Below are 12,955 nucleotides of genomic sequence, written 5' to 3'. Positions count from 1 at the left end.
AAAATATGACCTTGATTGGACGTAACAGGAGCTGGCGCTTTGCATTTGAATTTGAAATGGGATTTAAGCCGTACCAAAAACACGAATATATATTTTTTTAATGAAAACAAGGGTCAGTGCAGATTTTAAAAGTACGTAAAATTCACCTTCAAATTATCCCAAATTATTTTGAATTATTTTCATCAAATAAATCAATTTAATATCACCAAAACTTCTCGTAACCACCCTAACTATTGCTACTAGGTGATCGCCACCCTCTCTGGCAGGACACACGTCAGTTTCAGTCGCTTCCAATCAGACTTCCAATCTGTTTTATTTTTTTATTTTTCGCAACACCGGTAAACCGTACACGGTATACATGTGTATGTGTGTGTGTGCTGTGCAACAACAACTTTTGCTCTCCTTTCCTTCATACCAGGAAAAACTCACACACGCAAGGAAAGCGCCAAGAACCAGAGAGAAAACAACATTTTCCGCGAGGTACGCGAGAGTGAAACGAGATTTTTCAACCCCTATTTTTTGTGTAAATTAGGGTGGTAATGAAATTTTGCTAGTTGTAGTGTCGGTTGCAAACTTTCTTCAATGGTCAAATATTGAATTTAATTCAGCCATCAAAATGTTAGGATCACTGATGCTATCGTTATCAAGAAACTTTTTTAAAAGAAATTATCAATGTGAATTAGGGTATTTTAACCATTAGTGGACCCCCTAGTAGATCCGAAGCACATTTTTCACAAATGTCTTGACAAATATTCAATATTTTAAGCACTTTTTCATAACCTTTAGTACAAAACAATGAAATCTGAAGTCTTTTGAACAATTTTGACTATTTGTTTCATCAGTTATTTGTATTTGAGCAGAAAAATAGCCATCTGAAAAAAAAAAGTTTTTTTGCCTGTTATGGACCCCCTTTTCCTATAGTGGACCCGGGTCTATAATCCGATTGTGGACCCGGGTCCACTATAGGCAAACTGTTATTTTTATACCAAACAAGCTCTTCCCGGCAAACTTCGTCCTGCCCATTTTGGTTTCCTGACGTTTCTTGCATGTTTGCTTATTCAGCCTTCTGTGATCAAAATTTGAGTTTACATAAATTATCCCATACAATCTGCAGATGCTCCGGAATCGGTCCCAGAGTGGCCAAAGTGGCAATTTTTCAGCATATAAACCTTCCTTGGACTTATACGAACCCAACGCAACAAAAAGCACCTCGATCCGACGTTCCGTGTTGAATTGATTCGCGTTCGAACAAAACCGTCGAAATTTTTTATATATATAGAAGATTTAACCGATATTTGATATTTTGATGCATGATGTAGTTCTAATAATAGATATAATGAATAAAAGATGGATTTTGCTCACTTTTCATCATAAACAGATATGTTCTGTTAACAAATTTGGCTTTAAACAACAAAAATAACCTAAAAGACATTTAAACACATTTATTTCCGAAAAAGATCAGAGAAAATGTTTCAAAAACCACTGTAAACATAAAAATAATTTAAAATAGTAATTTTGATGCAAAATTTTTCCATATTGATTACATAAATGGTTGACCGAAACTAAACAATAGATTTGTTTACAGTTGCTGATAAAACCAAGCATGTTTATTTAAAAAAATGTTTTGTTAATGATTTATTATTATAAAATATCATTTCAAACTGCAATTATGGTGCTTCAGTTAAGTACAATTAACTATAATTTTGATTAATTTTAAATTCTACGGCTTCAGCATTTTTGGTACTTTTTACATGAAAACAGCTATATTTATACTCATAATTGAAAAAAATATGCGTTTAGGTTGATAAAAACAAGCATTTATTGTATGTTTAAGAGACATTTTGCTTAAATACACAGTTTTCTTCATTTTTGTAAGTTAAAATAACAGGGGTCCACTTTTGGCAAAATTAGGATTTTCATTGTCCTATATTGGACCCCCCTAATTTTTGCTCGAAAATGAGCAGTTCTTCGCTTTATTTTAGTCAAGTTCCTTAAACTTACATTATTTCGACTTGCTGAAGTTGAATAATCAGTTAAAAAATGATTTGATAGTTAATTCAATCATAAAATATAAATGCAGTTTTGTTGTGAAAATGCTAGTGGCCATGGCTGAATTCAAATGTCGAACTCAAAACACTTATTTTGGTGAAAAGGACAATTCAATGTCAGTCAACATTGTTTTGAATGATGTTGAACATGCCAAATAAAAGATTTGTAGATAACAACACGCTTGAAATTGTGATTTTATTGAATTTTTCATCAAAAACCCTTCAGGTGGTTCACTATAGGAAAGGGATGGACTAATGGATAACGTACCCTAGCTCACACCTGACTCAGTTATTGAAAACTTTACTGTGTGGAATGTAAAAAATATATATCTTGAATCCTCAAAGAACATTAAACGGCATAATTCCAATCTAATTCTAATCTAATCTAATCAAACCCTAGCGCAGCCTGGAAAGTGCCTTAGGTTAGATAACGCCTAGCACTCTTCTTGTCATTTATTAACACATGTAGAGCGCCATTACATTAGAATGGATCGTAACATCACAAGCGTTAAAGCGGCCAGGCCTACTGCGTAGAGTCGTATCGCAGAGCCATGATTTGTTGAAGTGGGTTGAGTTTTACTATGTTACTATGATTCATTTTGATGTAATTGGATATTCTAACAATGGATTTGGCAAGAGAAGTTTCGGTCTTTTACAAACGTGATTTTTGTATGATTTTATGATATTTTACCATCTCGATTCCTCTGTGCCCTCTTGTACTAAGCTTGCTGGTTTTCCTATCTAGTTAGCATAAGAGAGCACAGAAGCATCGATCTGTTATTGGGCAACCAAGGTACATTTTGGTAGCTGTCTTACTGAAGTAATGCATGAATTTGGTATTCCCGTGTTATTTTTCCCTGTTCGTGAAAAATGTCAGTCAAGTCTGTGAGGTACAAAGACTGTAATATTTTTATATGATTCAAATAATAAAATCCATCCATCATACAATTTCCATCATAAAAACATAAAAATGTTTCACCCTAATCTCACACTCACACACTCCCAGCCAACTACGATCGCACACACCGCATCGCTCCGTCCCGTCACAGGACGAAAACGCTCTCGCGCAAAAACACACATTCAAACAACTCAGCACCGCGCACCCATCGCCAGAGCCTGCTAAGGACGAAACGGGGAGGGATGCCTTTTTCGATAGGGCAGTGACTTGGCTCTCGCGAAGGGTGGTGAAATCTTTTTGCATCACGTTTTACCGTAGAAAAATACGGCGATAATGCAGCATTTATTGGTTTCCAAACTAGCAAACTAGCGAAAAATTGGTTTGATTCCATGTGAAAACGTGGCGCGCTCGTAGTGGGTCGATTTGTGGCGTCGCGACGCTCTTTTTTTGTGGGAGCAAAAAAAGAGGCGTATTTTTGGTGAAATTTGTGTTATCAATTTAATGACCATACCATAGAATGAAATATGCCGAGAGTGAAAAAACCGCGTTTTGAATGCCTTTCTCTGCCGGACAGATAATTACGGGATAACGAAGAGGGGGCAGTTTAGTTATTGTGGAGCGCGAGAGTCGGACTGTGTGTGATTTTTTTTTTGCGTGGCATGCTGCGTCTAAGCACCAACTAAGCACTACACTGTCCATTGTAGATGCTTATCGGGAATAAAAGGGGTGGCACGCGGGGCGAGAGCAGAAGGCAATAGTTTGTTCTATTTGTATCGGATCGGAAGCGAGAGTTGTAGTCGGTTCTCAGTCGTGATGCGGTGCACAGATTCGCCGTGCGCCCTTCAATAACAAATGCTAATTCTAATTTAGAGAGTGGGGTGGAAAAATGGTGCAAGGAACGACTCCACCAGTGCAAATCTTTAGCACGTGAAAATCTCGCCAGTGCAGCTTCGCCGGGGCTCGGAAGTTATATAAGCCACCAAATTTAGAGTGTGATGAAAACAACGGAAAAAAAACTTTACAAAAACAAGAAAAATCGATTACCTCAGTAAACTGTCAAATGTCGAGTAAAAGAAGCAACTTGAAGTGAATATTCCTAATTTGAAAAGCACCGATTCTAATGTCCGCCCACTTTCCCACGTCCTTCCCTCACGTGACAACTGCTGGCAATTTTCGAACGACCGTGGTCTTTTGACCACCCAAAACCCAAAACCACCAGAAAGTTCACTGGAAAAAGGGGTGCAAGTTCAGACTGAGTCAAATTGAAATGCATCGATCATGAGATTCCCCAAGGTATCGCCGAAAAAGTGTTTCTTTCTTATTTTATGTTTCGCCGTGCTGGTGCTGCTCGTGTTCAACTTAAGGTGAGGAAAACTCGGAAAAAATGCCGAACCACCCCGGATGCCGTCATGATTATTCATAATTTAAGCGCTCGCTGACGAAGAAGCAAGACGAAGACGGTGCGTGTGGTAGTATCGATTTTCCAAAACAACCCTCGCACCGTGACGCGCGCGACGAGGAACCACCCTTTTGGCCCAATTCGCATTCGTCTGGTCTGGTCTGATCGCGTGTATAAATTTCTCCTTTTCTCTTTCTCTCTGTGCTGGTGAATTTGTTGGGGACATTCTTCACAGAGACAAGGAGCTTAGCAGCAAGGGAACACATCCCGTGTACAGCCGGGACGAGTACCAGGTGGAGTACAACAACAACAACAACAATCAGGACAGCGCCAAGGATGGGGAGGTGAGATTTGGTTTAGGCTGAATAAACACCGCATTTGATATTGAATTTTTAAACTTGAATGAAACTGTATCCAGAGAAATAATTTTTAATCAATTGAATCACCATTCAAAATTAGGATTTTTCATGGAAAAGTGCTAAAAGTTTTTCGGAAAGCCTTTTCTTTAAATTTAAAGTTTAAATAAAAACAAAGTACCACAAATGACGGTGTATTTATCCAAGCACTTTCTCCAAAATTCCTAGATATCTTTGCTAATATAGGACCAAATTTTATATTTTTCTTTAGAGAACTTGTTCGGGAAACTGTTTACCTCTTGATTATTTCGATAATTCGTCGTGGTGTACCTAGGGTGGCAAATCAAATTTCGTTTTCGAATTCCCAGCTATTTTCCCGGTTTTTCAAGAACCTCAAATAAAGGCATTTCTTATACAAAGCATGATTGCAAAACAAAATCATCGACCAAATTTTGAAAAAAACTGCAAATTTCTTTAAAAAAAATCATTCTTAAATTTGATTAGAAGAGAAAACTTACGCAATCAGCCTCAAACTATAATTTAAAGCTATACTCAAAATAAACTTTGAAAAATATTTGCAACGGCCTTAAAAAAGGGTAATTTTAAGATGAAATTTTTGTTCTAAATGAAAAATACCCTTCTCGGTTATTGAAGATCCTAAAAGAACATAAAATTTTCTTTCCAATCCACGAGTGGAAGGGGGAGGAGAGGTGGGGTTACCCATTAAATTTTCCAAAATTCTTAGATCATTGTTTTATTTGATTGATTGATATTTTTTTCCTCATATTTTGAGACATTTGTAAATGTTTTTAAAATAGTTCAAAATGAAAAAAATGTTTATAGTTAACTCAAACTATAGTTTCAAACCTTCTTTTCAAGCTAAATTTCATTCCTGAGAAAATATTTTGAATTAATCACATAATTTTGTTTTGCGGAGCCTTGTTTACTCATTCCATAAAAATTATAAGTTTTATTCATGTTTCTTAAAAAGAAAACTACAACTATACATTTGTAACCAACGATGCAAGTGTTTTCATAAATTTACATTTCTACAAAATGGATCATTTCGTTTTTTGGTGTAATTTTTCCAATAAAAAAATTGATTTAAAAAATTTGATAAAAAAGAATAAAATAATTTGTTATTAATTGAATTTGGAATAAAACTTCAAAAAAACAAGACTAGAACAAAATCCAATTGATACGTTGAATTCACAATATTTGATAAACTGAAGCATAAAAAAAAACAAATAAATATTTTTTATAAAATTGTTGTTTTAAAGCGTCAACATTTGATCTCAGGCTCATTGTTCGCAATTCGCAATTCGCAATTTTCAGTGTAAGAACGGGCCTTGACCGATCTTATGCACCAGGTTCCCGACGAACACGCACTGCCCTTACACCTACATCTCACCCTTGCTCTGAGTCAGTACGAGCAGCACGCTAGAACACGCTTTGAGTGTTCGTGCCAGGCATGCACACCTTCTTTTCCGGTTACGCATTTTAACTCGGCCGGGGGTGGTACATTACGTAGGGTTTGATGTAAGTATAAGCGCCTAACCATTTATAGTGTGCCTATCAATTTTCATTAAAGCAAAAACTGTTTTATGTTTTGTTTGAATTCAAAAACTAATTGATATTTAGTGTGTATTGTTTTCTCCTGAAATCTCCCCTATTGTTGAGTTGTGTTTATCTGTTGCTATTTCTTTTGTCGCGGTGTTGTGTTACAATATTTTGGTCCTAAGCATTTTAGAAAAGTTTTCAAAAGTACAGTAGTAATATTTGTGTTAATCCTTTAATCATTCCATAAATTGAGTAAGGGCTCGAACCTCACTTGCTTAAGAAAAAGGTGAAGTTTCAAAACAATGGACAGTGAAGGAAATATACTATGTAGTAAAAGGAAGATAGTAATTTATGAAGTAGATAAAGAAATTAACAATAGTTAATAAAAAGAGGTAACAAACAAGCTTAGATTGTATTGAGGGCAATTTACAGGGAAGATGAGAAATTATTCAAATAGATAAATAAAGAAAAGGCACATGATAAACAAAATTGACATCGCTGCCAAATTAAGGGAAAGCAGACAGTTTTTTACAGCAACATCAATTGGTAAAATAGAGTGGAAAAGCGTTGAGAAATAAGAGAATCAAATAAGTAAAATCGAAATTAAATGGAGGATAGTAAACAGAAGCCGTTTTAGAAAATCAGTCAAAACAAAATAAACAGAAGATAGCTGATAGCTGAAATGGAAAGAAGAGAAACCCTGTTCTGCGATGCTCAGGTACATCCACAGCAGTTGACTCAACATACTGCGAATCAAAACAATACCGTCTGCAATCACAAATTACTTCCCTTTCCCACATTGTCGCGCCCCTTTCTTTTAGCCGTCTCTACTCTGACCCTCGCTGGTCAAAGGTTTACGAGTCGTTTCCACAGGCCACCAGCTAGGTTACACCTTGTCATCATGATGACTAAACCAAGCCAACGTGGAGGTAAGAAAATAGGACACTTGCAAGGAACCAGAGCCATGCTGTTTTGTTCAAACAGCACTACGGATGTAGTTGGGCTCCTTCCGGGATGTTCCTCGCCTAGGTGTGTCAACCGACGAGTATCATCAGTATCATGCACCCTTGGCCTGCGATCTCAGGCTCATTGTTAAGATAAAAGTGTTCCGAATTTGTGGATTTCAAGGGTCAAAGTTTTTCTTAAAAAACTTGATATTATAAAGTTAAAAATTGCCAATGTTAGATACAGTTTTCAAAAGATCGCAAGAAAAGCTTTCAAATGAAGGTAAAACCGAATCATTACGTTCAATTATCGATTTGCTATGATTTTTTGAACATTGGACGATCTGTAAACTGTTCTGAATACGAGGGATGACTGTACTTTTCGATATAAGAGCTGGAAAATTAAAATTGAACTTACCGGACTTGGACTGACTTGATCCTAGCTGTCCCACCTCGCTCCGCAAAAAAGAGCTGAAGAATTGAACTTTTCAGCACACTTTTCAGAGCAGAAAATTATAACATTTCAGCCCTTGTATCGACAAGTTTTACTTTCGACTCTTTTATTTTTCGTAGAGAAAAGTAGGCCGATTCTTTGTACGAGAATTGCAAAAGAAAAAACTTGTTTGTATTTTTTTTTTCAAATAAAAATATGGTTTTAATGAATTTTAAGTACGCCATCACTGCCGTTTTACGGCGATTTGATGTATACGCCATTGAGGTGATTTTGCTGTAGACACGATTTTCTGTTTTTGTTCATTTTTTCAATTTAAAATGACTAAGTCAAGGTCTGCTCTGTAGAAATTGTTAAAAAGTACAATAAAAATGTGGCCCCTACAAAATTTCTTGTTTTTTCCTATTCTCTACGATTTTAAACCACAAACATCATTTGGCCGAAAAAATAGCAATAAAAAATCACTACTTTTACTTCCCAATGATGTATGTATACTAGGGTGGGTACGTTTTTCAAAAAGTTCTCGGATCAAGTTTTAGTATGGTTCCCCTTGTAAGGCATGCCCATAGGGACTTTCATGCCAAATATCAGCTCATTTGGTTGTAAACTGGCTGCGCGCATCAGGGTTAAAGTTTACATGGGAATTACTATGGGAAATTGGAACTTTTTGTTCAAACGCTCCTACAGGTCTGGGAAAATCACGCGCCAACTTCTGGTATGGTCAGGCCTATGGGGAATGGTCTGGTGAACACTTTTCCCGAAGAGAGCATATGGATTCGTTGTCCCTAGACCTGGCGCATCGGCAAACAATCCGATGTCTCCGGAATCAACGGTTTTCCCTCAAAAAGCATCCAATTTTCCTTAGCATGCTATGAAAGCTTGATGCACACCGCGACGCCATACGTCAGGCAGCTACCACGTGGTTGAAATATTTGCAAAAGAATCCAAATTTGCTATGTAAAGATTCTGAATTCGACTGAATAATATCAGAATTACTCGAAATGATCATTTTCTAGTTAAAAGAAGGTTTGCAATTGAATATTCCAGCCGTTTCTCACCCACGTGGTAGCTGCCTGACGTATGGCGTCGCGGTGTGCATCAAGCTTTCATAGCATGCTAAGGAAAATTTTTTGCTTTTTGAGGGAAACCCGTTGATTCCGGAGACATCGGATTGTTTGCCGATGCGCCAGGTCTAGGGACAATGAATCCATCTGCTCTCTTCGGGAAAAGTGTTCTCCAGACCATTCCCCATAAGCCTGACCATACCAGAAGTTGGCGCGTGATTTTCCCAGACCTGTAGGAGCGTTTGAACAAAAAGTTCCAATTTCCCATAGTAATTCCCATGTAAACTTTAACCCTGATGCGCGCAGCCAGTTTACAACCAAATGAGCTGATATTTGGCATGAAAGTCCCTATGGGCATGCCCTACAAGGGGAACCATACTAAAACTTGATCCGAGAACTTTTTGAAAAACGTACCCACCCTAATGTATACATTGCTCGATCAAAGCAGACTATATATTTTGTGCCAGCTATTTTGACAGCTGAGCGGATCCCTTAATGCATTGTCCACGTGGATACTTTAGGGAGGGAGGGGTGTATTAGAGAGCGTTCTTTTATTACGTAACGCAGTTGGGGGAGAGTGAGGGGGTCGGAGGCCGTGTTACGCTCCATACAAAATTTTTAAAATTTGTATGGAAATTTTGTTACGAAGTTGTCATTTTAAAATCTTCCCTCAGAACGTGGCGTACTTTATGGATGACGCCTAATGGACGTCCCCTTAAGAATTAAATCGAAATAATGTAATAAAATATTGCACAGTCTTGATTTGGTCCCAAAACCTCAAATCAACATTCAAACAGTATTGAATTTGACTTCTATCAATTCTCAATGTATACATACATCATGATAAGTAAAATTGGCGTATACATCATTGTTTATTTGGTTAATAAAATGGGCCCCGGAGCAGTCTTTTTCAAAAATTCTTTCGTCAAGAGGTAGCTTTTAAGATTCTTTATCAGACTGTACAATAAAGTTGAAAATGTCCAAAATGGCGTATACATCATATTGCCGTAAAACGGCAGATCAGTTCGAGCGTCCAATTTTAAATAAAAGTCTTTTTGGCACCAAATTTCCAAATTATCACCATTTTTCGAGTACAGTCATCCTACATATTCGGAACGCCCGCCAACTCGAAACACCTTTGTGATAATTTGTCAATAGCATGCTAAATGCATCTTATCTGTCGACCCTACTATTTTTCGAACCTTTGTTTGAATATTCTCTTGATATTTCACTAGTAAAAGTTGTGTTGTTCAAACGAATTTATGCATTTCAAGACTATTTTATCCAGAGCTTTAAAACACTGTTCCCAAATTGCTTATTCCATAATTGTGGGATATTATTGTTCCTCCCACAACACCTGAATTTTACTGAAATTATTACAAAAAAGTTTTCAGACCATTAATAAAACGTCAATAAGCTTGAGTTTTATTGGCTTCAGTGAGTGAAGTCATTATTTTGTAAAAAAAATTGTACTCCTGGAGAGAATCAAAGTTTTTTTTACATAAAAAAAAGTGTTTCGAATTTGTGGATTTCAAGAGTAAATGTTTTTTTTTTAAACTTGATAAAAAATGTAAAAAATTCCAGTGGTCGATACATCAATCAAAATATTACAGGAAAAGCTTTCACATGAAATCATTATGTTCAATTTTCGATATTCTATGATTTTTTTTAAACATTGGCCGATCTGTTAACTGTCTCAAATATGTGGGATGACTGTATTCAATATTCAATGAATGTTTTCACAACGCCCCTCCTTCACAAAATATCGAAAACTAGACCTTGAAATCATGATCAAAGTTTCACTCAAATCGAAGGAGGGTCGGGACAACTCCTGTGCGTTTGGGATTCGTGGCCTGGACTTTGATCTGGAAACTATATTTCAGATATAATTATAAATCTGACAACAACCATTTAGTTCTTTTCTAGAAAATCTATTTTTGAAGTTCGATAGTAAATATTTTGACGACGAGTTTGATCGAAATAGTACAAAAACACAATATTTAATTTTGAAACAACTAAAATAAAATAATAAAATTGTTGTACAATATAATATAATAATTCCCATATTTTCAGCTATTCGGCACGACAGAGGACGCCGACCAGGGCAGGTTGGACAGAGCCTCAAGCAAGCTGGACAACGGATACGACGCGTCCTTGAATGAGCTATCCCTAGCCGGTCCCAACCAGATGAGCAGTCTCAACGAGAGACCATGGTACTTTTCGAACGGCGTACGCTACCCAAAAGCGGTCAGCCGGAACCGGAAGACCAACAAGCGGAACGCCCGACTGCTCCCGTCGGAGACCTCCCGAACCGATCGAATCTCGAACCAGCTGATGTACGTTCCCGCGAACTACGAGACGATCAAAAGAAAGGGCAAATTGAAGTCGATTCTGCTGTACAACGGACTGGGGCCGTGGAACGTCAAGGCTGGCCGCGATGTGTTCCTCACGTCCAAGTGTCCCGTGACCACGTGCAGCATCACGTCCGCCCGGGAAAAGGCGGTGTCGGCCGATCTCATCCTGTACAAAGATCACTACATTCCGCCGGCGGTTCCGCGATCGGCGCATCAAATTTTTATGATGTACTTTTTGGAATGCCCGTTTCACACGCAACACGTTAAATTTCCCGATGCTTTCAACTGGACGGCCACCTACAGGTAATTAGAGCGAACCAAACGACATCTGATAGCTGGTTGCTCGTTACGCGGTTGACCACCCACACCGTAACGAACTTGAATGCTACGGAAATGGTCAATTATTCGGTCGTTTTTATTTTTTGCTATCTTTTCAAATCACAACTCGTAACTAAACGTTCCACTTTACACAGGAAAGACAGTGACGTGGTGGCACCGTACGAAAAGTGGGAATACTTTGACCCGCGGATTCGGCAGATCGAGCAGGACCGCAACTACGCGCTGAACAAAACCCGGAAGGTGGCCTGGTTTGTGTCCAACTGTGGCGCCCGGAATGGCCGGCTGCAGTACGCCCACGAGCTGCAGAAGCACATTCAGGTGAGTTGAACCTAAAAACGAGTCTCAGTTGTCAACCTCTTCTTTATCGCACCAGGTGGACATTTACGGTGCCTGCGGTACGTACAAATGCTCCCGCACGACTGCCGAAAAGTGCTTCGAGATTCTGGACCGGGACTACAAGTTCTACCTGGCGTTCGAGAACTCCAACTGCAAGGACTACATCACGGAAAAGTTCTTTGTGAATGCCTTAAACCGTAACATCCTACCGATCGTGATGGGCGCCCGGCCGGAGGATTACGAAGCGAGTTCGCCGCAAAAGTCGTACATCCACGTGGACGAGTTTGCCTCGCCGAAAGAGCTGGCCGAGTACCTGAACATTCTCGACCGGAACGACGAGCTGTACAACTCGTACTTCAAGTGGAAGGGCACCGGCGAGTTCATCAACACCTACTTCTGGTGCCGGTTGTGTGCGATGCTGCACGACGAGTCCTCCTTCCAGAAGCCAAAGTGGTACGAGGACATCAACGACTGGTGGCGGGGCCCGGGAGTGTGCACAAACGGCTCCTGGCGGAACTTCCGTGCCCGCAAGGATGCCATCAGCGAGGAATAATCAAACAAAACCAAAAAAAGAGAACAGACTACTTACGACAAGCGAAAGGAATTAGTGTGTACGTCTCTAGTTTAGGAATTTCAATTAAACAAAAAAAAAACAAAACTTTGTTCGATCAATTACCAGGTAAGAGGAAGAGAAACCCAAGAAATGATCTAGTCCAACTTTACACGCACGAGATAATAAGCGAGTGATCTCGAAGTGCAGAATCCGCAAAACAAACTAAACAGAATAAAATACTTAAAAAAAACTGTACTTTACATTAAGCAGAAGGAGGAGGAAACGTTCCGTATGTGGATTGTGTCGAGAGACGAAACGAAAACTTTCCTCTCGTTTGTGATTTTAGTTGCGTTAAATTGACTGTTACCTTAGTTTAAAGTTTAGTTTAATCTATAGTGCACACCGTTTATCAGTATTACTTGACCAGAGAGCTGGCGGCCGTACTTGAACATTTCTCACACAAAACTGAACTGGTGATAATTTTAGTTAGTTTAGTCATTCCTTAGTATAAGTTGGTCGGAGTAGCACAAAAAAAACTCATCTCGCCATAAGAATCTCATGCTCGTGAATCCACAGTCCCCAGTCGAATGATATTGTTCGAGTAAGTTTATGTTACTTGAGGATAGAATTATTAATTTCACGATAATAAAAAG

At 38.4% G+C, this 12,955-nt stretch overlaps 1 protein-coding gene across 1 annotated transcript; it reads left to right on the top strand.

Moving 5' to 3' along the window:
• Window positions 1-3,189: 3,189 nt before the first annotated feature.
• On the top strand, window positions 3,190-12,444 carry LOC120423217 (glycoprotein 3-alpha-L-fucosyltransferase A). The gene is made up of 5 exons (XM_039586926.2): window positions 3,190-4,310; window positions 4,581-4,689; window positions 10,794-11,377; window positions 11,548-11,731; window positions 11,787-12,444. The coding sequence occupies exons 1-5, from the start codon at window positions 4,225-4,227 to the stop codon at window positions 12,300-12,302; spliced, it is 1,479 nt and encodes a 492-aa protein (XP_039442860.1). The 5' UTR covers window positions 3,190-4,224; the 3' UTR covers window positions 12,303-12,444.
• The last annotated feature ends 511 nt before the right edge of the window (window positions 12,445-12,955 follow it).

Source organism: Culex pipiens, chromosome 3, assembly GCF_016801865.2.
Source record: "Culex pipiens pallens isolate TS chromosome 3, TS_CPP_V2, whole genome shotgun sequence".
Classification (NCBI taxonomy): Eukaryota; Metazoa; Arthropoda; class Insecta; order Diptera; family Culicidae; genus Culex; species Culex pipiens.
The sequence above is the reverse complement of the archived record's forward strand: the minus strand, read 5'-3'. Positions and strand labels throughout refer to the sequence as shown.

Bases quoted from the DNA above. Each gene is read 5' to 3' on its own strand.
- LOC120423217 (XM_039586926.2), top strand. From the start codon at position 4,225: ATGAGATTCCCCAAGGTATCGCCGAAAAAGTGTTTCTTTCTTATTTTA. The intron at 4,311-4,580 runs GTGAGGAAAACT...CATTCTTCACAG, and splicing joins CTGCTCGTGTTCAACTTAAG to AGACAAGGAGCTTAGCAGCA. The intron at 4,690-10,793 runs GTGAGATTTGGT...CCATATTTTCAG, and splicing joins ACAGCGCCAAGGATGGGGAG to CTATTCGGCACGACAGAGGA.